Source organism: Aythya ferina (assembly GCF_964211825.1).
Source record: "Aythya ferina genome assembly, chromosome: Z".
Lineage (NCBI taxonomy): Eukaryota > Metazoa > Chordata > Aves > Anseriformes > Anatidae > Aythya > Aythya ferina.
This window is the reverse complement of record NC_140299.1, coordinates 30,869,337-30,893,031: the sequence shown is the minus strand read 5'-3', so window position 1 is coordinate 30,893,031 and position 23,695 is coordinate 30,869,337. Positions and strand designations below refer to the sequence as shown.

General features: G+C 37.4%; 1 protein-coding gene across 4 annotated transcripts in view; it reads right to left on the bottom strand.

Moving 5' to 3' along the window:
• Nucleotides 1-370: 370 nt before the first annotated feature.
• Nucleotides 371-23,695, bottom strand: part of KDM4C (lysine demethylase 4C) — a 286,486-nt gene continuing 263,161 nt past the window's right edge. For 3 of the 4 annotated variants that reach the window (XM_084505428.1, XM_084505427.1, XM_084505430.1), the window contains 3 exons: nucleotides 9,035-9,154; nucleotides 5,027-5,119; nucleotides 371-1,464 (listed from right to left, as the gene is read on the bottom strand). In XM_084505428.1, coding sequence (XP_084361554.1) covers nucleotides 1,288-1,464; nucleotides 5,027-5,119; nucleotides 9,035-9,154 — 390 coding nt within the window. In that variant the 3' untranslated portion in view covers nucleotides 371-1,287. Of the gene's footprint in view, nucleotides 1,465-2,160; nucleotides 4,111-5,026; nucleotides 5,120-9,034; nucleotides 9,155-23,695 lie in introns of those variants that run through there. The other variant, XM_084505429.1, reaches the window with a different exon arrangement.

The window sequence follows — 23,695 nt, the reverse complement described above, 5'->3', positions numbered from 1 at the left end:
CCTGCTGATGGGCCAATTTACAAGAAACAGATGATGTCATTTTGATAAAGCTCTTTTCTGGTTTCACATAGCCAAGTGTTTCAGATAAATAGACTGGAAATGCATTCTGACTTGCTGCTTTGTGTGAAACTTCCAAAAAGGTCAATATCCCAAAGAATGAATGGAAATATAACGACAAGAAATTAAAGTACAATGTTTATCAAACTACTATTTTGATAATAAGATGTGTGTGTTGTGTTCAGAAAACTACATGCATAATTCAGATAGTGAAGCTTCTTGATTCCCATAGGATATCGTACCATAGTACCATATGATATGACAGTATCCCATAGCATACTAGAATTGATAATCACATCAACAGACAAAATGATGCAAGTAAAAGGATTTTTTTATTTATATACTTATTTAAAACATTATTACATTGATAGAATATTATTTTAAAAGGAAGACCATATTATATTCATTCAAAACTAGTCTGTTAAGTATATATATTTAAACTCTAGTATTTCACACACATAATGAAAGAAAATTTTATTTTACAAATAGATATTTTTTAATAGATCTTATGAAAAAATGTGTTTAAAAATAACTGCAAAAATCTCTCTTTAAATATACAAAACACCATTGCTGTGCTGAAGATACCTTTCTTAAAAGCCAAAAATATTTAAGTCAACAGCTGAGTCCACATCAAACCCTACTGAAAGCAGTAGTGACATAAAAATGTAAAAGCACTGTACAAAGTAAGTACAGCTTTCATTTGTCTTAATCCTGTACATATTTGTATTTGCTTTAAAAATGTTTTATAAAAACTGCCATTATTAAACTTAACATCCTTTCCCACCTGCAGAAAAAAAAAAAGAAAAGAAAAAAAAAAAGAGCCACTGAGATTGTCTCTTGTTACTAAAATGTCTCCTTTTTTGGATACAAATCTTCTCCAGTAATTCAAATGGAATTTTATCACTAACTTCAAGGCAAGCAGGACTGAAAATTTTCTTCAGCATATCACTGTTTAATGCCATTTCCTCTCACTTCTCTCACTTGGTTTTCCCTCTTAGTTTCATAATGCAAAATGCTACAAAATCTTTAATGCATTAACTGGAGAAATCATAACTGAAGTACTGCAACTTACCAGTCTCATGTATGGACTGGTTCACTGTAAAACCAAATGTTTAATTAAACCAAAACCAACTGCAACTAACATTGTATGATTTTTAGTCAGCTGTAACCAGTCTAACATTCTGTGTGTGTGTTTGTCTGTCTGTCTGTCTTTGGCTCTTTGTTATTTCTTTATAATCCCTTCTGGCAGTGCTTCTGGAATGAGCTTTTTAAGAAGGTGCGGTATCCTGGATCATCCACATACTCATTCCTAAAACGGGAGCTCAGTACTCTCTGTCTCTTCTTCTCTCCCAGGATAATATCTGCTCCATAAAACGTGTCTTCAAATCTCATGACAGAGGCTGTAGACTAAAACCAGACATTAATTCATTCAAAGGTCTGACTACAGTCTTATACATATATACGTACAGTCTTCCATATAAATTTAATGGTGTCAAATGCAAAAATAAAATACTGAACTATAAAAATGACATTTTGAAAAGAATAGCATAACCCCAGCTATGTCTGCATTGATATTCTTATTGAAATGCAACAGTTTACATTCTACAGAACATGCAGTTAATTATAAAAGCTTTTTATGAATAGTCTCTAAAACAAAAAATGGTAATGAAATGCTTTCTGTGTATAATGAAAAAAATACATTGAATATAGCCAGATGGTTCATTTAACAATTTCCAAGACATCTATCTTAATGTTAGATGATTAGAACACTTAAAGATGTGTGCACTTATTACAAATAAATGGACAGAAAAAAGTGTCTTAGTGTCATGGTTTTGGCTGAAACAAAGTTAATTTTCATCGCAGAGGCTCACACAATGCTGTGTTTTAGATTTTTGATGAAAATAGTGGTGATAATACACTGCTATTGCAGAGCAGTGCTTACACAGAGTGAAGGTCTTTCAGGTCTGCTTCTTATGCTGCCCTGTCTGTGAGGATGCTGGGGGTGCACAAGAACTTGGGAGGGGATACAGCCAGGACAGCTGATGAGCCCTGCTTTCCTGGCAGTGACTGAATATCTGCCTGCTAATGGGAAGCAGAGAATGATTTCCTTCTTTTGCTTTGCTTGTGCAAGTGGCTTTTGCTTTACCTAGAGATCTGTCTTTATCTCAGCCCAGGAGTTCTCTCCCTTTTACCTTTCAATTCTCCCCCCATCCCACCTGGGACGGGTGAGCATGCAGCTGTGTGGTGCTGAGCTGCCTGCTGGGGCTAAGCCGCATCACTTAGTCAGGAATATTTGATCACTGCAACTCCCATTGGAAAGAGCAGTCCTACTCTTATTCTCTTCCTTCAGTGAAAGAAGGGTATCCTGCTAGTGGACACTCCCTTAGCAGGCTGACAGTCTCAGATTTCTCTCTTTCATTTATCCCTGGCTTTCATTCCTTGTCTCTGATACATCCCTACCTTCTGAAATACATAGCATCCATGTAGGGGGTGGGTGTTGAGAACTGGCTAAAAGCAGACACTAATGACAGGTGTATATAGCAAGAAGCATAGAAAAGGAAAGTCTGATTCACTCAGCCAACTTTATATGCAATGCTGTGTTAGTCCACTAAACTCAGCTGATGCACGAAGAATCAACTCTACACTTTATTGCCCCACCACGCCACATACCTCTGAAGAATCAGCTAAGTAATGTCACGTAATGGGTGAGCAGGAATTGTGTATGACCCCACTTCCCTGAAGGAATGAAAAATGCACTGTGTGCTGCTCTCCCTTTCATACAGTCACAGAATGGTTTGGGTTAGAAGGGACCTGAAGGATCATCCAGTTCCAACCCCCTGCCACGGGCAGGAACACCTCCCACTAGATCAGGCTGCCCAAAGCCCCGTTCAGCCTGGCCTTGAACACCTCCATGGATGGGGCATCCACAGCTTATCTGGGCACTCTGTTCCAGTGCCTCACCACCTGCTCCATAAAGAATTTATTCTGAATATCTAATATAAATCTACCCTTTTTTATTTTAAAACCATTACTCCTTGTCCTATCACTGCACTCCCTGACAAAAAGTCCCTCTCCAGCTTTCCTATAGGTCCCCCCTTCAGGTACTGGAAGGCCACTACACGGTCTGTCTGGAGCCTTCTCTTCTCCAAACTAACAACTCCCTCAACCTGTCTTCATAAAAGAGGTGTTCCAGCCCTTTAAGCATCCCTGCGACCCTCCTCAGGACATGTCCTAGGATGTCCTTCTTGTGCTGGGGGCTCCACAGCTGAAAACAGGTGGGGGAACACCAGGTGGGGTCTAATGAGAGCAGGACAGAGGGGGACAATCATCTCCCTTACCCTGCTGGCCACACTGCTTTTGATGCAGCCCAGCATACCACTGACTTTCTACGCTGCAAGCACACATGGCCGGCTCATGTTGAGCTTCTCATCAATCAACACCCCCAGGTCCTTTTCTTCACATTTAGTCTTGATCCCAGCCTGAATCTGTGGTTGGGATTTTCCTGACTGAAGTGTAGAACCTTGCACTTGGCCCTATTGAACCTCATGAGGTTCGCACAGGCCCACCTCTCAGGCCTGTTCAGGTCCTTCTGGATGGCATCCCTTCCCTCCAGCTTGTCAACCTCACCACACAGCTTGGTGTCATTGGCACATGTGCTGAGGGTGCACTCGATCCCATTGTCCATGTCACCAACAAAGATGTTAAACAGCGCTAGTCCCAGTACTGACCCCTGAGGAACACCACCATTACTGATCCCTACTTGGATGCTGAGCCGGTGACTGCAACTCTTTGAGCGCAACCATCCAGACAATTCCTTACCCACCAAGTGGTCCATCTGTCAAATCCATGTCTCTCCAATTTACAGACAAGGATGTCATGCAGGACTGTGTCAAATGCTTCGCACAAGTCCAGGTAGATGATGTCAGTTGCTCTCCCCCATCCATCAATGCTGTAACCCCGTTGTAGAGGGCCACCAGATTTGTCAGGTACGATCTGCCCTTACTGAAGCCATATTGGCTGTCAACGTCACAAATCAGATTTCAAAGCAGGATTCTTCAAATAAGAGGTTTATTATTATTATTACTACTATTATTATTATTATTCATGACCATGAATTACTGTTTGTTCTCAACTGTGATAAGATTTTTACATCTTTATGTTATAGTTTTACTTAAGATACGTAACATAACTTGCAATGCATGATTTTGAACAAAGAGCACTGAAATAGATCATGGCCTTGAAAAGGACATGGTGCTTTTTAGTATAGAAGTAGCAATGAGTAAGACTACACAAAAATTTATCATTATAAGAAAGACAGGTAGTAGCAGCGATCTGTATCCTCCAGTAGCTGTATGACAAAACTCTCCCTTTTCAAGCTTATGTTTTTTATGAACCTCAACTCCTTCCTGAGTGCCATATACATAAATGACTAGGTAAATGTTGTTTGGAACTGCAAGAAACTGAAAAAACATAGCGAAGCTTTGGTTTGAAACTGAAGAGCAGTGAAATGCTAATAAGTCACATTTATTTAAGTCACAGTGACATTTATGATTTTTATCAGGTGATCTGTTTCTTAGGACAAGTTAATTGAATTTTTATTAAATTCAATGCTTTAACAATCAAAAAGCTCTAAGAACATGTAAAGTTTTTAGAAAGCATATGCATTCTGAAAGAACACAATATTTATCATTTTTAAAACTTGAAATATTATATATCTGACAGATGTTCTACCAAGATGAACTTTTTTGGAGACAAGGATTTTATGTCTGACAACAATATTTGCCTACATTGGAAGAAAAGCTAACCATTCACACTGGCAAATGTGTACTTGTACTAACTCTTGTGCCAATTTAGCCAGTCATGTTTCAAAAAGTTATTGCACTATTTAAAGTGAAAGTCAAGAATAAAGCTAAGGACAGTATTAACTGCATTTGAACATATAAATACCATAGAGTTAGAGAATACTTACAAAACGTGCTTTTACTCTTTTAGGAAGCTCTTCATCTAGTGTATAGATTTCTTCTCTCTTCATTACTATTTGAGAACCATCTTCAAACTCAACCTAATTTATTAAAAAAAAAAAGTCTATTTAAACACAAAATCACAATTTTACTCCTGTAGGAAGTTTCTGGGAATGCCTCCAAATAAAAATGTGTGTGCAAGCAAAGATTTATACACAAATACTTTGTTAAGATAAAACAGGAAGAATGTTATTTCTTAGAAATTGAAGCACTCTCCTAAGTCAAAAATAATATCTAAGCAGAGACTTCAAAATCAACACTGACACATACACAATAAAATAAAAATCATTAGGTTAAGAATGCTAAGCAGTAACAACACAAACAAAATAATTTGTTGGACTAACATATTAAAATGTCTTCATGTCATTTTTATTTGCTTCTTTCTTTTTCTTGCTTCTAATAAATAAAAAATAATAATTTTAACATCCTGTGCTTCAAGGTTGAGGAAGACTATGTCAAAAGAAAGAAAGTATGAGTGACAACTAAGGAAATAGCAGTTAATAGAATTTTATTGAATCTGATGGAATTTCTTTAAAACGCTCTGTTCAGAAGATGAAAAGCTTTATCATGCTTAGGTTTAGATTTAATCCAACATGAACCCCGTTAGCAGAAAATGAGAAAGGAAATGTAACTAGGTGTGAGGAATGTTAAAATGCTGAGGCTTTGAAGCATTTATGCCTTTTCAGGAGCTGCTGATTTTTTTTTCATACTTCATCTAACAATTGTGACTTTCAGCTATTATCTGGGACTGCAGTTTTAGTTCCTACTGAAACTGTACTTAAAAGTTTGGCAAGAACTTAAAAGAAGTCCCATTTCACTTAATGAGACCACTTGAATGACAACAGACTTACGGTGGAAGAATAAGACTAAATGCATACATACAAAAACATTAACTTATCCAAGTATTATCATAGATAAATCATGTATCTGAACTTGTAGACAGAGTGGCTTTTGTAGGCTCAATGCCATGACTGCGTGTGTCAGATTAATTTTGAACAGCTGAAAAATCCAATAGAGCATACCCACTGTCAAAAGTCAGAGGTAGAGATCTGTGAACTATTAACTTAAGATCTTTTACAGTAGTTTATGGGGACAAATCTGGAATGCATTTAAAAACCACAGAGCACTCCACAGAGCACAACCATGTAAAGAAAACACAAAAGTCATATTTGTTCCTCTGTTCCTGTTACTAACTTCACAGGCCAAGTCTGCCACCAGTACATTACAGGATCTTGAAGATCCTTTTGGCTGAAGCTTGTTTAATCAAATCATGGCACTTTAGGTATTTTTCACAATGATGCAGTAGCAGACTACCTGCTTCCATAATACATTTGGTAGTATGCTTTTGCATAATACCATTAGTAAGTAGTGTATTAGTAATATGTTTTTTGCATTGCTAGTGAAAGAAGTGGACAGGAAATAAATTGTGCTGTCTCCACATGATCAGAAAATGCCTTCCTGAATGGGCAATCCCTTTGTTTTTGCTAGTAGTGTAAAGTGGGAGGAAACTGCTTCATATCACAGAATTTGGCATGTTTGCAGTATGAAATATATTGAACTTCTGCAATGGTGAGCAACTGCATTTTTTTCAGCTGTATTTCAGCATACTAAACTGCAAATAAATTTGCCATACCATTAAAAGCAAACACAAGACCTCCACTAAGACTTTCAGTAGAATCATGATTCATACAAAATATAAACCACCATCTCTAAGAGCTCCAATTTAATCCTGATGGTAACTACTACATTTCAAATCCTCTATGATACCCAGCAAGTTACTGTATTTGCACTTCTGCTGCCATACTGTATCTGTGCACCATGTTATTGTCTCCATAAGATTTTCTTTTAACAAGCCATCAAAAACTAAAGGGTTGATAGAAAACAATTAATAGTGTGAATGAGTAACTTAACCATCTCAAATGAAAATCAAAAATAAATTCTGATAACTATCATGCCAATATTAAAAATGACATCATACAGGTAGATCTCATTACCAATTTGACTCGAAATGAGCACCTTGGTATGTACATGAACATTTGGTATGTATAGCTCTGCCTGGGGATTGTGTAGGATAACCAGGTAGCAAATGTTAAACTAGATGACGTGAATTCTGGTGCATTTTGTCAAAATCTTGCATGTACAGGTATTGTTATACTCTGTGCCTCATGAACATGAGGACAATTCAAAGATTTATCCAAGTAGAATACATTTTTGTATCACACAATAAAACCTGTTTCAGAGACCCCTTTTCAGTCTCTCCTTTTGTGGTATGTGCCCTCTAAGGGAACACAAATGACTTGGCAAGAGAATCTCAAGGGTCCAGTAGCGATCTCATAACCTGCAGAACGGTGTCCTGGAGCCTGCGAGACAGGCAGTGTAGAAAGACCATAGGACACACTACTGATGTGTCTTGAAATTAGCCTTGCATCCTCCATGACTTTCTGTAATTCGTGGTCATGTTGTGGCTGTTCTGTCCTACAGACTGAAATACTTATTAAATTGCCAAAATCCTATGTAGTGTAATCTGGACTCCCTCTGATCTTTGCTATTTCCACCATTTATTAAAAAATAAATAAATAAAATTGGTTTGTTAAGGCCAGATTGCAATAGCCTCTCATCATTGTTACACTGAGGAACTGCAAACCTTACCAAACCTCCTTACGCTAATCCATTTTCCTTAAATTAAACTGATTTCAACATGTTGTCAAAGAGGACTCAAATAAGGCAAAAAGTTCATTACTCCTATTTCAGTTTTCTTCAAATATTCAAGATAACAACCACATTAATCTAATCTCACAGTATTCCTTAGAAGACCAACTGTTTAGAAGATTAAATGATTTGAAGATTAATGTTACTATAGAACTATCTTTATATTTTATAAAGAACTTTCCACCTTCACAAAATAATACATCCTCTAAACATAAGAGGTAAGATTTAGAGACTAGCTCGAGGGATCAGGTATTTGAGGACTTGAGTTTGATTGCAAGTCATTGGCAAGCTGAGAAGGTCAATGCAGCATGTCATTTAGCCTCTCTGTGCCTTAATTTATCTACAGATCTAATAGCAAATTTGCCATTTTTGTAGAGTAATGTGAGGCCCTCAGATGAAAAGAGTTACATAAGTGAAAATGATTATATAACTCTATATATATGTATAAATGAAATGTACCTAGATTCTCATTCTTCCAGAAGTGCTATTATTATTGTGATTGTTTTATTGCAGTTTCTACCATTCACTTGGGAACTTAAAGCTGCTGACTGATTTTTCTCAAAGGCAAGCACATAAAAAGAAAAAAGGAAAAAAAAAATCGTGTCTGAAATCAGAAGTCAGCTTTTAGCGTTAAAAATTTATTAAGGCTACCATCTTCAGATTAATTTTGCCATTTTGCTTTTGCTAAAGATAAAGCACTCCTTAGACTGATTATGTGTTAATCAATTCAATACTGCCTAACACAAAAGAAAGTGGGGCTATTTACACTCTTCTTTTTACTGTCTTTCTTTCAATTTTTTTATTAAATGCCTATGGGTCATCGTAGTCGCATACTCGATCTTATCTCTTTAATTATGTAATTACCTGATATCAAATAAATAAATAACCAACCTGGAGATAAATAATCTGGAACAATAACAAATGCTATTTTTCAATCTTAATGTTTTACCTGCTAACCTTATAAAATGTAGACTACTGATTACTATTGAGTTGCATTAGGTAAACAAATTTCTTGATTTTAGAAGAACAGGTGAAATTTTACCTCCCTAGGAATGCACAGTACTGGTTAATGTTTTAGAAAGCTTTATTTACTGATTTAAATGCATTAGCAGTTACAATGTAGTCCACATTCCTGCCTTCTGCAGCGTTGCCAGTGTGGCCTGCCACTCCAATACTAGAGCCAAATGAGCAATTTGCAATAATCACATCTCAAAAATAGGTGCATGCTAATAAATACAGACACTCACCTGATACATGTGAGCTGTGTTTGTTCCCAGGTACTTTGCACCATACAGTTTTCCATCAGGCCATTTCACTTGGACAACCTCTCCCTCTGCAGGTGGGCCCAGCTTTAGGCAGTCTCTGCTCTATTTATAAAGAAGGATGGATTCTCTCATCAGTGAGTGAGCCAGTACACTTTGAAATTACCAGTAAGCTGCTTCTTACAACTTGATAATTGGAGGAGATTTATTACCATGCGTGTTTCAAGTTCTATAATCCTGCTAATGGGCTAACAGAAGATACTGTTAGCCTTTATGAAAATGAAATACTGACCAAAGAAGCACTCTCTTAACAGCTTGACGCTGCATTGGCAAGGCAACATGTGCATAAATCAGATAGCTATCAACAACTGTGATATATTTCCCCAAATTAATTTCTGTCACACACTGAAAATAAAGATCACTAAAGTGCAACTGAATATGTGCAATGATTTCTTTTACATATTCAAATAACTCATGTTTTGTTAATTGCAGCACATTTTTGCTAGATGCTAACTGCTGACTGAAACATAATGCGATGGATCAAACTATAAATGGTGAGAATATCAATGTGTTTTTTGCTTAGCTGATGGAGAAACACTGAAAGAGCCCAATCTAAATACTTACAATGGAGAACAGGTGGAGGGTTTCTTTGGTTTGTTTGTATTGTTTTTTTGTTGTTGTTGTTGTTTTTGTTTGTTTTTTGTTTTTTTGGTTTTTTTGTATTAATCATGAGGCTTTTTTTTTTTTCCCTGGCCCATTTTTGGCCAAATTTTGTGCCTGATTTGTTGAGCATGTCAGAGCAGCACGGTTCATTCTGTTTATGACATATCCTTGTTATGATTTCTTTTGCCCCATAGGGCAAAAATAACTGATGACCCAAATGACTGATTTGCAGAGCTCATTGACTACATACCCATTACTACAACTGTGCACATCAGAAAATACATGAAGGACCAGGAAAGGACCATGCCAGGTCCTCACCAATTTCTTTTGAAATTATCTCCTCCAAAAATTCAACCACAAAAAGGCATCTATACTTTGTAGTGACTATATCAGAAGACTTGTGACATAAATTAGCACTACTTTAGTGGTATTCCGAAAGGTGTGGGAAGACCTGCTCAGTCCATGATATCAGAGCACACTGCTAAGAGATATAAAATGGGAAGACAAAAGACAAAGCCAAGGGCTCAGGTAAATGGACACAAACTTCTGCTGGATCTGGTATTATCTCAGGTTGCTATGTTACTGTTACGTTTTTAAAGTCTCAGAATAGAATAAATTCCAACAATATTATTTCTCTTATGTATTTTTGAGTTCAGCAGGCACGTCCAACCGAAGCCAACAATCATGACAACGAACTCAAAATGTGGGAGCAAAAATGCACCACAGTGATCCTTACTGGAACATTATCTTATTATAATATTACATTAGCCTAATTCAGGCCTTATAAGTTATTTTTAATCATACATATCTTATCTATTAAATTGATTCAGCCCATGAGAAATGCAGAGAAAAGCTTGGCTTTCATAGAAGCACACTTTCCTGCAAAACAGATGACAATGCTGTCTCTGTCATCTCTCAGGATTTATGCCAGGAGTACAGCTCTTAAATACACCATGCGTGTTTGCTTGGCAAATGCTGCTGTGACAGACCCAGAGAGATGTATCCTTTCAACTTCACCATATATCCAATGGGTCCACCTGTTTCTGGCGTAGCAGGTGGCATTACTGTGCTACCCTTCCCAGTATTTCCAGGGGACAGGCAGAGAAGGTAGTTTCTCTCCTCAGTGATGACTATGAAAATGCTCATTGACATTATTATATTTCTTCCTTATCTATTGCTAAAGCCCACAAAGATAAGAAAAAGTCTTGGCAAAGTGTCATGAACCAAACTCCTAAAATACATAATGGAACACATAAAATTTCCAAAACCAAACAATCTATCATCAATGTCAAGCCAAACATTAATTTTGCAAGAACAAAAGCCCATCATAAATCACGCCCCTGTCCATCTTGAACAGGAAGAAGTCACATAGCTTCTGTAGGACAACTAGTGAAATTACTCAGAGAGAAAATCAGAGTTCTCATGCAAATAACTAAAGGGAGCTGTAATTAGGACAAATACTCATTCTTCACGTATAACCACAGTACTTTAGTCTATGGAACAACGTTTGGGAAATCCATACTAAACCAGTTGTGTTGATTACTGCTGTATTACATGAACTTTCTGTAGATTTTATCTTTTTACTGCAAAAATAATTTTCACCATTTTCTTCTTGGGCATGATTAGACCCATTTGTTAGGCTGCCAGAACTACCAAAATGCAACCTCACTCTTCTTGGTTGAGTAATGAAAAGATGGACATCAGGATGTGGCAATCCCTTAACACTCCAATAGACCAGTTGTAAAAAGCATAGTGTTGGCTACAGGAGAGCCCAGAACTGGACACAGAGCTTCAGACATGGTCTCACCCATTCTAAGTTTACAGACATTAAAAGAATTTCATTATGAGCAAAAACATGTAGAGAGCATTTTTAAAACTTTTTTTTCTTTAACAGACTGAATTTTCTGGATTTAGAAACATTCATTTTGGAGTTCATTATAGGCATTGAACTAGAACAGCAAGCAATCCATTAGTAATAAGGGTTGGGAAAATATATTGAAATACTGTTTTTTGCCTTCTAAGACAAAAAGTTCTGTCTCTGAGAAATCCTTGTGTACACCACTACAGACAGAGGAGAGATATTTTTTCCTACATTCTTTTTTCTTCTGATATCCCTTTGTTTTTAGTACTGTGATTGAACAATATTTTGCTTCATTAAAGCTGGACAGAATATCTGCAAGTACCAAATCCAGCTGTTGTGCCAGGGTGGTGATGTCTGACACTAACTGCATAGAAGAATAGGAACAATTATAGGACTTATTTAAGAAAAAAAAAAAAGGGGGAGAGGGGTCTTCACCTGGAATATGCATTTAAGTCCAGGAACTGAGAAATGTTGCAAGATACCCATAATCTGATGCAGCCACTGAAACCCGAATAACATATCTTACTTTTTAAAAAGAGTTGAAAAAATACATTCAAATGCTTTCCAAAATCAAGGCTAAAAAATATAGATATTATGATCTAAAATGAACTTAAGAACTACTGACTTCTCCAAAGCTGTCAGATGAAGATGTTCCTTGGATAGCTACAATTTTATTGACAATGTTTTTCTTGGCAATTATGATATGAATTCAGCTATTTCAAATTCATTGCTGATTTAGGAAATAATACAAATCTAAGAGACTTTGATTTCTTCTAGGTTAATTCAAAGCAGCCACACTGAAAACAAGCATACTTAGTGAATTCAGAGGAAACATAAAAACCTGTGGTGTGATCCTGAAGACAGCGGGGCTAAATTTCAGTGCTCCTGAGCAAGTCATCTGCTACAGGTGTGGCTCGTATCTTTAGGCACTGGCTTAAAGAAGCTTGCAAGTTAAATTGATAGTAGAAAGGATGCTGTACTTTTTCGTGTAAAGATTGTAGTAGGAAGTGATGAAATTACTCTCTGACTCCAGATATGAGCCAAAGTTAATTTACAGAGTCTCTGGTCTGACAGAAAGCTAGGCAGAGAAAAAATCTTAGAAAGGGAAATATTGGCATAGCTGAAGTAAAATATTTTAGTATTTAATAAGGAAAAAAGATTTTAGTTTGACTTTTTTCCCCACAGTGAGAATGGCAGAAGTTGAACATAAAGACCTGAAGACCACAACACATCCTTTAATAACACTTTTATATTTTTTCTTTTCAGAAAGAAGAAGCTCTCAAAAATACTTCTGAATATTCCAAATTCCTTCTGAATCTAGCATCAAGAGAAGTTTTTTTCAATAGCTTGTACAACATTCTGCAACAGTCAGCTTATAACAAGTTTGGAATTTCAGGAGCTTAACTGGAAGCATATTCAGAAAAGTGTTGCCAGCAGGTCAAGGGAGGTGATCCTACCCCTCCACTCAGTCCTGGTGAGGCTACACCTCGAGTATTGTGTCCAGTTCTGGGCTCCCCAGTGCAAGAGGGACATGAATCAAGTCCAGAGGAGGGCTACAAAGATGATCAGAGGACTGGAGTACAAGGACTGGCTGAGAGAGCTGGGCCTGTTTAGCCTGGAGAAGAGAAGACTGAGGGGAAACCTCATCAGTGCATATAATTTGAAAGGAGAGTGTCAAGAGGATGGAGCCAGTCTCTTTTCAGTTGTGCCCAGTGACAGGACAAGAGGCAATGGGCACAAACTGAAGCACAGGAGGTTCTGGCTGAATATGAGAGGGCACTTCTTTACTGTGAGGGTGACAGCTCTGACATAGGTTGCCCTGAATGGCTGTGGAGTCTCTTTTTCTGGAGGTATTCAAAACTGGAGGTATTCAAAACCCACCTGGATGCCATCCTGTACAATGTGCTCTAGGTGATCCTGCTCGGCAGGGGGGTTGGACTAGATGATCTTCAGAGGTCCCTTCCAACCTCGGCCATTCTGTGTGATTCTGTGATTCATATCTTTCCAAATCTGATTCAGTCTCTGGTGAATATGGCATTTGATTGGTGAAGAAAGAAGTCAATTAACTCCTTTAACTTAAAGCAGTAAGATCATGGCCAAAAAGGTAAATATTGTATTTAAAATCAAAGCAATAGCATTGGTCATTATATCTCAAGAATTTGTTTGAAAAGAGAAAAATGCTATATGGCATAATTTAGAGGTGGTATAAGCCCATCAGTTGTCTAATGTTTTAAATTGTTGCTGGAAAACAATCACAGCAAAAATGATAAATTGCCAAATACAAATATTTGTTTGTTTAAATCAGGGGGCAACTTCATGAAATCACGTAGCTCTTGTTAATTTTTTGACAATGTGATCCTGCCCTGATTCAAGAGAAGATACAATGATAAAGGTCTCTGATTTGATCCTCCAACTGATTACTACAAAGGGCTACTAAGATGGTGAAGGACTAGAGAAGAAGACATGGTGGCTGAGGTCACTTGGCCTGTTCAGCCTGGAGAAGAGGAGGCTGAGGGGAGACCTCATCACGGTCTGCAGTTCACTCACAAAGGGGAGCGGAGGAGCAGGCGCCAATCTATTCTCTTTAGTCACCAGTGATAGGACCACGGGAATGGAGTCAAGCTGTGACAGAGAAGGTTCAGGCTAAATGTCAGGAAGAGATCCTTCACTGAGAGGATGGTCGCTCACTGGAACAGGCTCCCCAGGGATGTAGTCATAGCACCAAGCCTGTCAGAGTTTAAGAAGCATTTGGACTGTGCACTTAGTCATATGGTCTGAATTTTTGGGTAGACGCGTGGTGTCAGGAGTAGAACTCGATGATCCTTGTGGGTCCCTTCCAACTCCAGATATTCTATGATTACCTCCATTAGTATGTCTTGTTTTAAGAGCTGTATATTGCCTCCCACTCATCCTTTCACATGCGCTTTCTGTGGAATTTCTATCAGGACAAAGGAATTAAATTTCCATCTTGATAGGATCACAACATTTTCTGAGGGAGATTACTAAACTCAGTTCTTGCAGCTGTGCTTCTACAGTGAGCTTAGTAGGGAAGAGGAAATGAAACATCACAATGTAAAACACATTTCTAATCAGTAAGTGACAACCTGAAGACCTTCTTCTACATCTGATGAATATGACTGGAGACCAGTTTTCCCTGAGCATAGCCCTAAGATATTCAGATATACATAACTATAAACCGAAGATTAACATTTTCAGTATATACAAAAATAAGACCAAAAGTTTGGAAGATATTGAAAAAAATCAATTTTATACAGTATAAAGTGGGAATATTATCTGCAAGAAATTCACAGTTTACTCATACTCACCACCATCCTATCTGAATAAGCTTAAATTGTTTCCTTATAGCTGCACTGTTTGACAAACCTGAAGTTTATATTCAAGAACTAGCATAATTTATTGTATTTTGTTAAATATCTCCTTTCACATGCAGAGTGGCCTCTTCCTGTTCAAAACTGTTTAATTCTTCTGGAACTTCCTGAAACCTTCTAAAGTCTACCATACACACAAATTTCTTCTAGGCATTTCCCAGGAGTTTTTCCTACAAAATCCACAATGTGGAGCATCAAACTTTAATCAAGAATTAACCAAGAGAGCAAACATAATCAGGTGGACACCTCTTTATTTTGAAAAGTATTATCCAAGCCACCCCTATCACATGAACTTGAGCAACTCCAATTTTATTTTCCTCAACACTAATAGAATTGCTTATCTGTTTAACTGGCAGGCACAGTGCTGAGCTCTGTTATTTTTCAAATCCCTATGCTTTAGACTGTATTCTAAATGAATATCTGTTCAAATTGTGTTCTAATTATAGCATTTTTCTCGATGTCACTTACCAAAAATTTTTCCAACTCCTTGACATTCCTGAGTTTTGCTTGCTGATTTGCATTGTTTCCAAAATAAAGCACGAAATGCTTCTCTGTTTATTCAAATTCTAGTCAAATAATATTGGCAGTAAAACAGATATAAACCACACAGGGCTACAGTGGGTCCATGTGGCTCTTGCAACAGGTTTTGTGAGCTAGCATGTACTTCTAATACTGCTTTTGCTGTATGACTCTGTAATGCAGCAGAAGAATGACATATACATAAATTGTGTAAATAATTTTGATTACTGGTAAGGAAATAGTATAGAAATTTTTAAAATATAGACAGAATCTGGCTGGCATTATTTATTAGGATGGCATCTGTTTAAAGACAGCTTAAATATTAGCTCAAAGCTTGACAATGCAAAATATTTGTACCAATTAGTTTAGCTAAATACATTTTTGTCCTTTGAAGTTACTCATTATTTCTATACCAGAAGACATCAAAAGCCTCTAGGAGCACATCCTCCAATCAATCAACTGTGCTCTTGCATGAAGCCTGCATAAGAGTCCATTTTGTTGTGCTGCTGCCTTCTCTATCAGAGTGCTCTTGAATCTCACTATGCAGTTGACATGGAACTTGGGGAAAAGGAATGGCCAAAGGCAGAGGTAAGCAGCAGCCTGGCTTCAGCTCCTACTGTGCCTGGTGATACATATCCTTTATGTATTGTTCTGTACCTTACTCATAGGGGCCATAGTACAATATTCTAATCCTCCTCCTGGCAAACTGAAAGCAGATAATCTAGCCCTGAGGTTTTGAATATAAAAGAGAAACCAGATACAAAAAGAGATGAATTATAGCGAAATCAGACTGTAATTGCAATAAGCCTGGTCTTCCTATTCTATTTCCATTTTATTTTTCATACTATCACTTATGTTGTATTTGTAAATTCATACATGCGGTTAAAATCAAACTGTGAAATGGCCCAGACCTTAATATCAGCCTATCTAACCACCATTTGCATGGAGCAAGCCAAGATACTCATAACTCATTTGAGCTTTTACATGAAAAATTCCATGGTTTCTGAAAAATACCTTAAAATGTATCCACATTTTCCAAAACACAATAACCAACACCTCTGTTTTCTTTTTCTGGAGGGACTGAAATTCATTTCATAGCAAAACAAAAAAATTTTAGAAACCTCAATGGAAGCAGTTACTTCTGACAACACATATAAAGCACACTTACTACATTTGATTTTGACTGATAATACTTCAAATGGACTTTTATATTACGGGATTACAACATGAAACAAGCATGAACAACCTTGGCCTACATATTGCACTACTGCACAGAAATCATCCATTCACAGACCGTAGTTGAACTGCATTTCTAAATTTTTGCCCTTTCAAATTAGGAACTGAACTGAATTTACTAACATAATTCATTGCTACTAAGATATCTACAATGAGGCAGTGCTCTCTGAACTAATGGAACCCAGATGAATATTGTTTGAACAGGAAGGAGTGAAGAAGAACTGAACATGTGGTGAACAAGCTGTCATGAAGAGTTAGCTCTGCTGTGCAAAACCAAGATAGAACAGGGCTTTCCACGGAGCAGGAAAGGTGCCTCGCCTGTACCCTCTGAACAGTCCTGATGATGGAGCTGAAATGTCCCCAAGGCCATTCTGCAAAAGCGCTTGATGCAAGCTGTCTCCTCTGCTTATGTTACTTCAGCTGACATTAACTTTCAAATTTAGTGCTTGTGGTTAAGCTCTCACAGTCATGCTTACCAGTAATTGTTTCACAAGGAGCACGACCAATGTGATTACAACTAACACCTCTGATTTAGAAAAGCTTGTCATACAAATAACATACCATAGCTGAAAACTGCGAGTTTATCTATCAACACTGTTAAAGTGGAAGTGAAGTAAAAATTGTAGAAACTCCTTGAAATCAGCTGCTGATGTCAAGAGACTGTTAAACTGTGTTTTTCTTTGGGAAACTGTTAGTATACAGGACTTACGCAAATTTTTAGAAACACAAAATTAGATTTCATATGTTCCACGAGAATTTGAATGGAAAAGAGAGTGGTAGCTAATTTGCCACAGTCAGAATTTTATCTAAACAGGAACAGCGATTTACACAGTGCATTAGCATTTGAAAGCGCAGGCCTGATTCCCAGGAGTACAATTCTGTTTTTGAATTGGTATAAATTCAATGAAATCACCAGATTAACAGAATAGTTACTGTAATTCAACAAATTTAACATTGGATCACAGACTGCATAGTATAAAAATACTTTGAACTTATGTACAATATTTTATCCTTAAGATGTACTGGTTCTTCCCTTACAAAGTGAATATATTTTTTCACTGGGGAAAAGGGAAAATAGAAGTCAAATTGAATCATGCATTCCTGAATAAATCAAAAAAAAAAAAAATTTACTTTCTATTTAGCTTAGAAAATTACTATTTCAACCATTATATGGTCTTTCAGCAATGTATTAACACAAAAACATGCATAATGCTAACTGAGAGATGCAGAACTGCCCATAAGACCACAATTCTAACTCACTTTGCAGAACACTACTAAGGATGTCCAGGCTGCTTCTGAGCATCACAAAAAGGTTCAGAGATCACTAATAAGCCTTAATGTGGGGTATGAAATGCTCTTATGAGACAAAATTTACTGTAAGTGGTGGGAAGGTAAAGTGGGCAAGGACACCAGAGCATCTGATTCACTGTGGTTGACTGAAGTATTAGGCCTCCTCAGTAAAGTGGAGAACTCTTGCCCAGTTAAATGAGACTGAATCCTACCACACCCACCTCCTTTCATGTCCACATTTATCACATTATCACTGAATGGTTGAGGTTGGAAGGGACCTCTGGAGGTCATCTGGTCCAACCCTTCTGCTCAAGCAGGGACACTCAGAGCAGGCTGCCCAGGGCCATATATGTCCAGGCAGCTTTTGAAGATCTCCAAGGAGGGAGACTACACTACCTCTCTGGGCAGCCTGTGGCAGTTCACAATCAACCCTGAAGTAAAAATAAAAATAAAAGTAAAAATAAAAAATACAATAAAAATAAAAAAATAAATGTTTCCTGATGTTCAGGAGGCATCTCTTGTGTTTTAGTTTGTGTCTACCGCCTCTTGTCCTAGCACTGGGCACCACCAAAAAGAGTCCAGACCTCTTTGCACCCTGAACAAGATCCCCCCCAAGCCTTCTTTTCTCCAAACTCAACAGTCACAGCTCTTGTAACCTTCCCTTACAGTAGAGAGTCTCCAGTCCCTTAATCATATTTGTGGTCTTTTGTTGGACTCTCCAGTAGATCCATGTCTCTTTCTTCCTAGGGAGCCCACAGTCAGATGCAGTGTATGAAAATCTGAAGAGTTCCTAGCAGATCTACTGCAGTCAGAGGACTGCAATGAACACTTCATATTCTGCTCCAGCTTTTCTCCCCATCCCAGTATAACACACACAGTAAGTTTGGAAATAATCTACTACCGAAATATACAGCAAATAGGGCAAATTACCAGGTATGAAAACACTATAATTCTTGGTTACCACTGAAAAAAGTTGGGAGGCAAAATAATGCTGTTCCCCCACTCCCAGCATTCCTACTTCATCTGTGGTTCCAATCTGACTCCAGAGTCTTCACTGTGCTGCACGTGCTCATCATGGGGGTGTTCATCACAGTGCTGGACATGAATGTACACTCACTTAGCAAACACAAGCATTTCAGTACATTTCTGTCACTCAGCTGCTTCACTGCAAAATCAGCCATTTTTTCTTAAACTGCAAAGTAATGGATTATCTTCCATTTTGTTTCTCACGCTGAACTATGAAAACATTACCTTTAACTCGTGTAAAATCTATATTGATTAGGTTCCATGAAGTATTCCATTATAAGGTGGAAAGGACATTATACACAGGAAATTGTGTAAAGATAATACTTACATTTGAGGGTTTAATTTGCTCTTAATCTATCCTATATTTATTTTTATGCTTATCTACTATGTTTCTACTCTTTCTAGTATAACAGGAAACAAGAAAAAGCAAAAAACAAAGAAAAATCACTTCTGTTCTCCACAATGGAGTAAAGTGAAAGGACCTCAGTTAAATGAATACCGGTATAGTACTGTACAACAAGTAAGGCTATTGCATATTTTAATGCTTTGCAGCTTCAAGTGTTACAAGATGGAATGAAAGCCTCCACCCTGAATACATTTCTTTTAGTTTTAAAAAAGTTTGATTTCAACTTAATAAGACCACAGTTTTGAAAACAAAAATTCATTTGTGTTAGTATTCAGAAGACACAAAAAGTGATTTGCATGTGTAAAGCACAGCATTCTGTGTATCAGCACTTGCAAATTGAGTGAATTCCACAATTTCAGAAAACAATGCTAAATTAAATTTCTCAGCTCACGTGAAATTGAAATCAGTTCTTCAAAACATATATACATTTTTAACATTTTCACATATTTTTAAATATTTTAAACAAAACAACAATGCAAAATCTTGAATATATTTTTACAAATCTATTTAACAAGGAAAAGAAACACAAATTTCCTCCTCCGAGACAATTCACACAGCTTTCAAACTTGCTTTCCAGAATTTTTCAGAAGTGTCTTTTAATGTTCACACTGGACAAATTGCTGAGTAGTAACCTCCCCTACATATCAAGTGAGTTTATAATGCTAAAAAAAAAAAAAAAAGTACAAGCCCAGTATGAGTACAGTACGAGTATTGCATTATTTAGCTCAAAGACTCAACATTATCTCAGTTCAGAAATTTAAAAAAAAAAGGTTGCTACACCTAATTCATTAGACCGATTTTCCCACATCATGCAACCAGTTTTGAGAACCTTTTGACTAAATTTATACCAAATACAATCTATCCTCTTGTTTCCTTCAAAAATTCATTGCTTTGTTTTCTGTTTCACATTCTCAGAAATTGCTGGTGCTGGTGATACTGAAGTGCACCCAAAGTATCTGTGGGTTGCCCAGAGAGAGCATGAATTCAAACATCCTCATTTCCTTAGCCATCGTCTACAGATTTACATGTCAGTATAATAAAATGAACAATAATCTATTATTCTCTGTCAGAAGTCTAATGGATCCTTCACAGATACAAGGAAGCAAGTGTGCACTACTATTTAAGGTTTTGATTTGAACAGGTAGACAAGCAGAAAACAGTTGTCAGAAGAGGTAACGAGAAGAAGGCATGCAGAAAAGAAACTGCTTGAAACCAGTCAGGAGTTTAGTCATTTATAATGCCAGACAAGGCTGATAGGCAAATTACACAACTCTGATTTGCAGGACAGATTGTCAAAGAACTGCATCCTTACAAGATGACCAGGGCCAGAAACAAGTCCTCAATTTTCATATCTAGTTGGATATTGAAGTATTGTTGAGACTTATGTGATAGCCTACTATTTCCAAAGGTCCATTGTTCAAGCAGTATGTTTTTTCAAAAGCAGTAGCCACACGTATTAACACATACAGAAATTGAGAAGCTGATTAAGTGTCCAGTCAATCAGTCCACACTCCTATAGACATAACATTTAGCTCTGACTCTGGACATCTGATCATAAGTATCTTCCTCATTGTTATTTCCTTTCAAAAGCCTCATTTTCCAACAACTTTAGAAATGAATGAAAAAAAAAAAAAAAACAAAAAAAAAACTGTTCTGAACTATTCCAGCCCTTATTGCCAGTGAAAGGCACTAGTCACATACAGATAAAGTTACTAGGGAGAAATTCTTGTAAAGAAGTAAGATTTTGTTCTTGAAGCTATATCCCAAGCACTGACACTCAAGGGCCCCCAAAGCACTACCTTTTCTTCCCTGCAGTTGCAAAAAGTCCCACCTACATAGTGGTACATTGCAGTTTTAAATTGATGTTCCCTTCAGTCCGCCCGTGGAGGAAATAATTTTTGAAGAACTGCCCAGATAAATCCCATTGGTTCTATATGTCAAAGGGTGATGAAGTAAATTTTTTCTGTCTCTCAACAGTCTTACAATAATATCCTTGGGACAATCTGTATTCAGCCTTACTCTTACACCTATACAATGCAATTAGTTCACCTTGTCTTGGGCAACTTCCAGCTTCAAACTACGCAGCTTCAAACCCCTGGCAGACATCTAGGCTAGCAAGGATCATTCAGAATCTCAGTGAGTTCGTAATCAGCAAGAAAGGAAAGATCACTGGCAAGCCTATGCACACAGTATATGTATACATTGGAGTGTGGGTCATGAGTTGTTAAAGTTTTCATTTCATAACTTTGCAAGGGTGTAAAGTGAGCATTTGTTGGCAGGGACTGAGCTAGAGGACTGCAAAGAAAGTCTCTGATTGAGAAAAGGTTTATTTTTTAAACAGCTTCTCAAATTATATTGCTATTATACTGGAAGGTTTTTCTTCAAATACTAGTAACTAAAATGTGCTCCATTTTATTATAAAGAGAGCAGAAAATAATAATTTTTGGCTGTGTGAAATTTAGGTGCACATTGTAAGAAGTTGTAGCTTTCTTGATAATTTCAATGATGTACTTTAGCTGTCAGATTTCTAAATAGCCCTGTTCCTCCCTTGTCTGACAGTGGTGAATTTAAAGTATTGATAGACACAGAAGGAGCTTAATCTCCACTGTCCTCTTCATGCTGAAGGCTCTCTTGGTTCCACTCCCAAAAAAAGGTACTTACATTAGTATCAGCATAATACTGTTAAGGATTCCAGGTGTCACTGTGGGTATGTTAAGAAACAGTGACAGACAAAATAGCAAGGTGTTGGACGGATCAGTTTGATACATGCAAAAATTTCTTGTTCCTGCTGCTTGTTCCCACTCCAGTTTAAGCGGTGTCTTAAACTACATTTCTACTAATTTTATAGTATGCCCTTTAATGCCAAATGCCCAAATGCCTTTTAATAGTCATCTTACTTCCTCATCTCTTATGATGCTCTTGCTTGTAAGGGATGTTTACAGCCGCATTCTGTAACTACAATAGCATTTACGATGGTATTCAATATATTGCTTTTAATCAGTAAAGTCCACTTCAGGTTGTGGGCATAACAATCCACAGGTGAGCTTCAACATCTGAAAGAAGAATCCCTAAATTTATACCCCTGATGGCAAGCTAAAACACAATGTAGGGTATGTCATGGCAGCGTGAGTAAATGCCCTCATTTTTGTTTACCTACTTTGCTTGACAGCCACAAGGTGAAACCATGACAGCAAACAATTTTGTGTAAACTGGCTATGGTTGAACCAGGGAAGGGCAAGTGGCCTGAAACAACATCTATCATTTCAGGAGAGGTGTGCTACCTCTCCTTTAGTCAGACCTCCCCACACACTCACATTTAGCAAAGCATGTTGACTCTGCAATCTTTTTTCTTCCTTGACATAAATACAAATTGTTGAGACCTTTCTTTTTCCAACCAGGTATGCTGCAAGGCCTCCCTCTTTAGCTGAGATGTGAGTAACGTAATGTGGGAAGAACTGCATCCTTAGCTCTAATTCCAAGTTACATATATACATGTATGTATATACATGTACATTTAATTATATTTGCTGGTAGGCATTGTTGGCAGCCACAATATACAGAGAAACAAATAAAACTCCCAGCTAAATAAATCTGACTGAGGATATTCATTTCGAGCAAACTGCCTAGCTGTACCACTGAAGACATGTCCATCAGGTATTAAAAAAAAACACAACTGTGAGAAGCTCTCCCTAACTGAGCAGGCCAAAGACTTGAGACATTTCCTGACGCAGAATCTTACAGATTGCAAGATTCTAACTGACATCTGTCCTGTTGAGTGAGACAGAACTCCTCCTCGTATTGAGCTAGGGGCTGTGTGACAAGCTATAGTGCATTAATCCTTCAAGAAGGAGCAAGTGGCGTGCTAGTTGTTTGGTGGAAGTTACTCAGGGCTGCAGCATATGCACTCCCCACTTGTGTGTTTGCATGGTTAAGGTAACCACTAAAGCTGTCATCTCACCTCCTTTAAAATATCACATACTATCCCCCTCATTGCAGTCTTTCTGTAACTTGCAGAGGAAGTTGTCCTGCTGTTTTGTTCAGAAAAAAATGTACCCATACACTTCTTTGCACCCTCTCCCACCCACTGGGTAGAGGGAAAGCTGACTGCTTAGCACATCAAAAAGCTATCTAATGGGTTTAAACACTGTAATTGAAGAGTGATTACTCTGAGAAATTCTGACAAGGTAGAAATCAAGTAAAGTACCCAAGCAATAACTTGAAATAAAAAGAACCTATATAGCTGCACCTATATATCT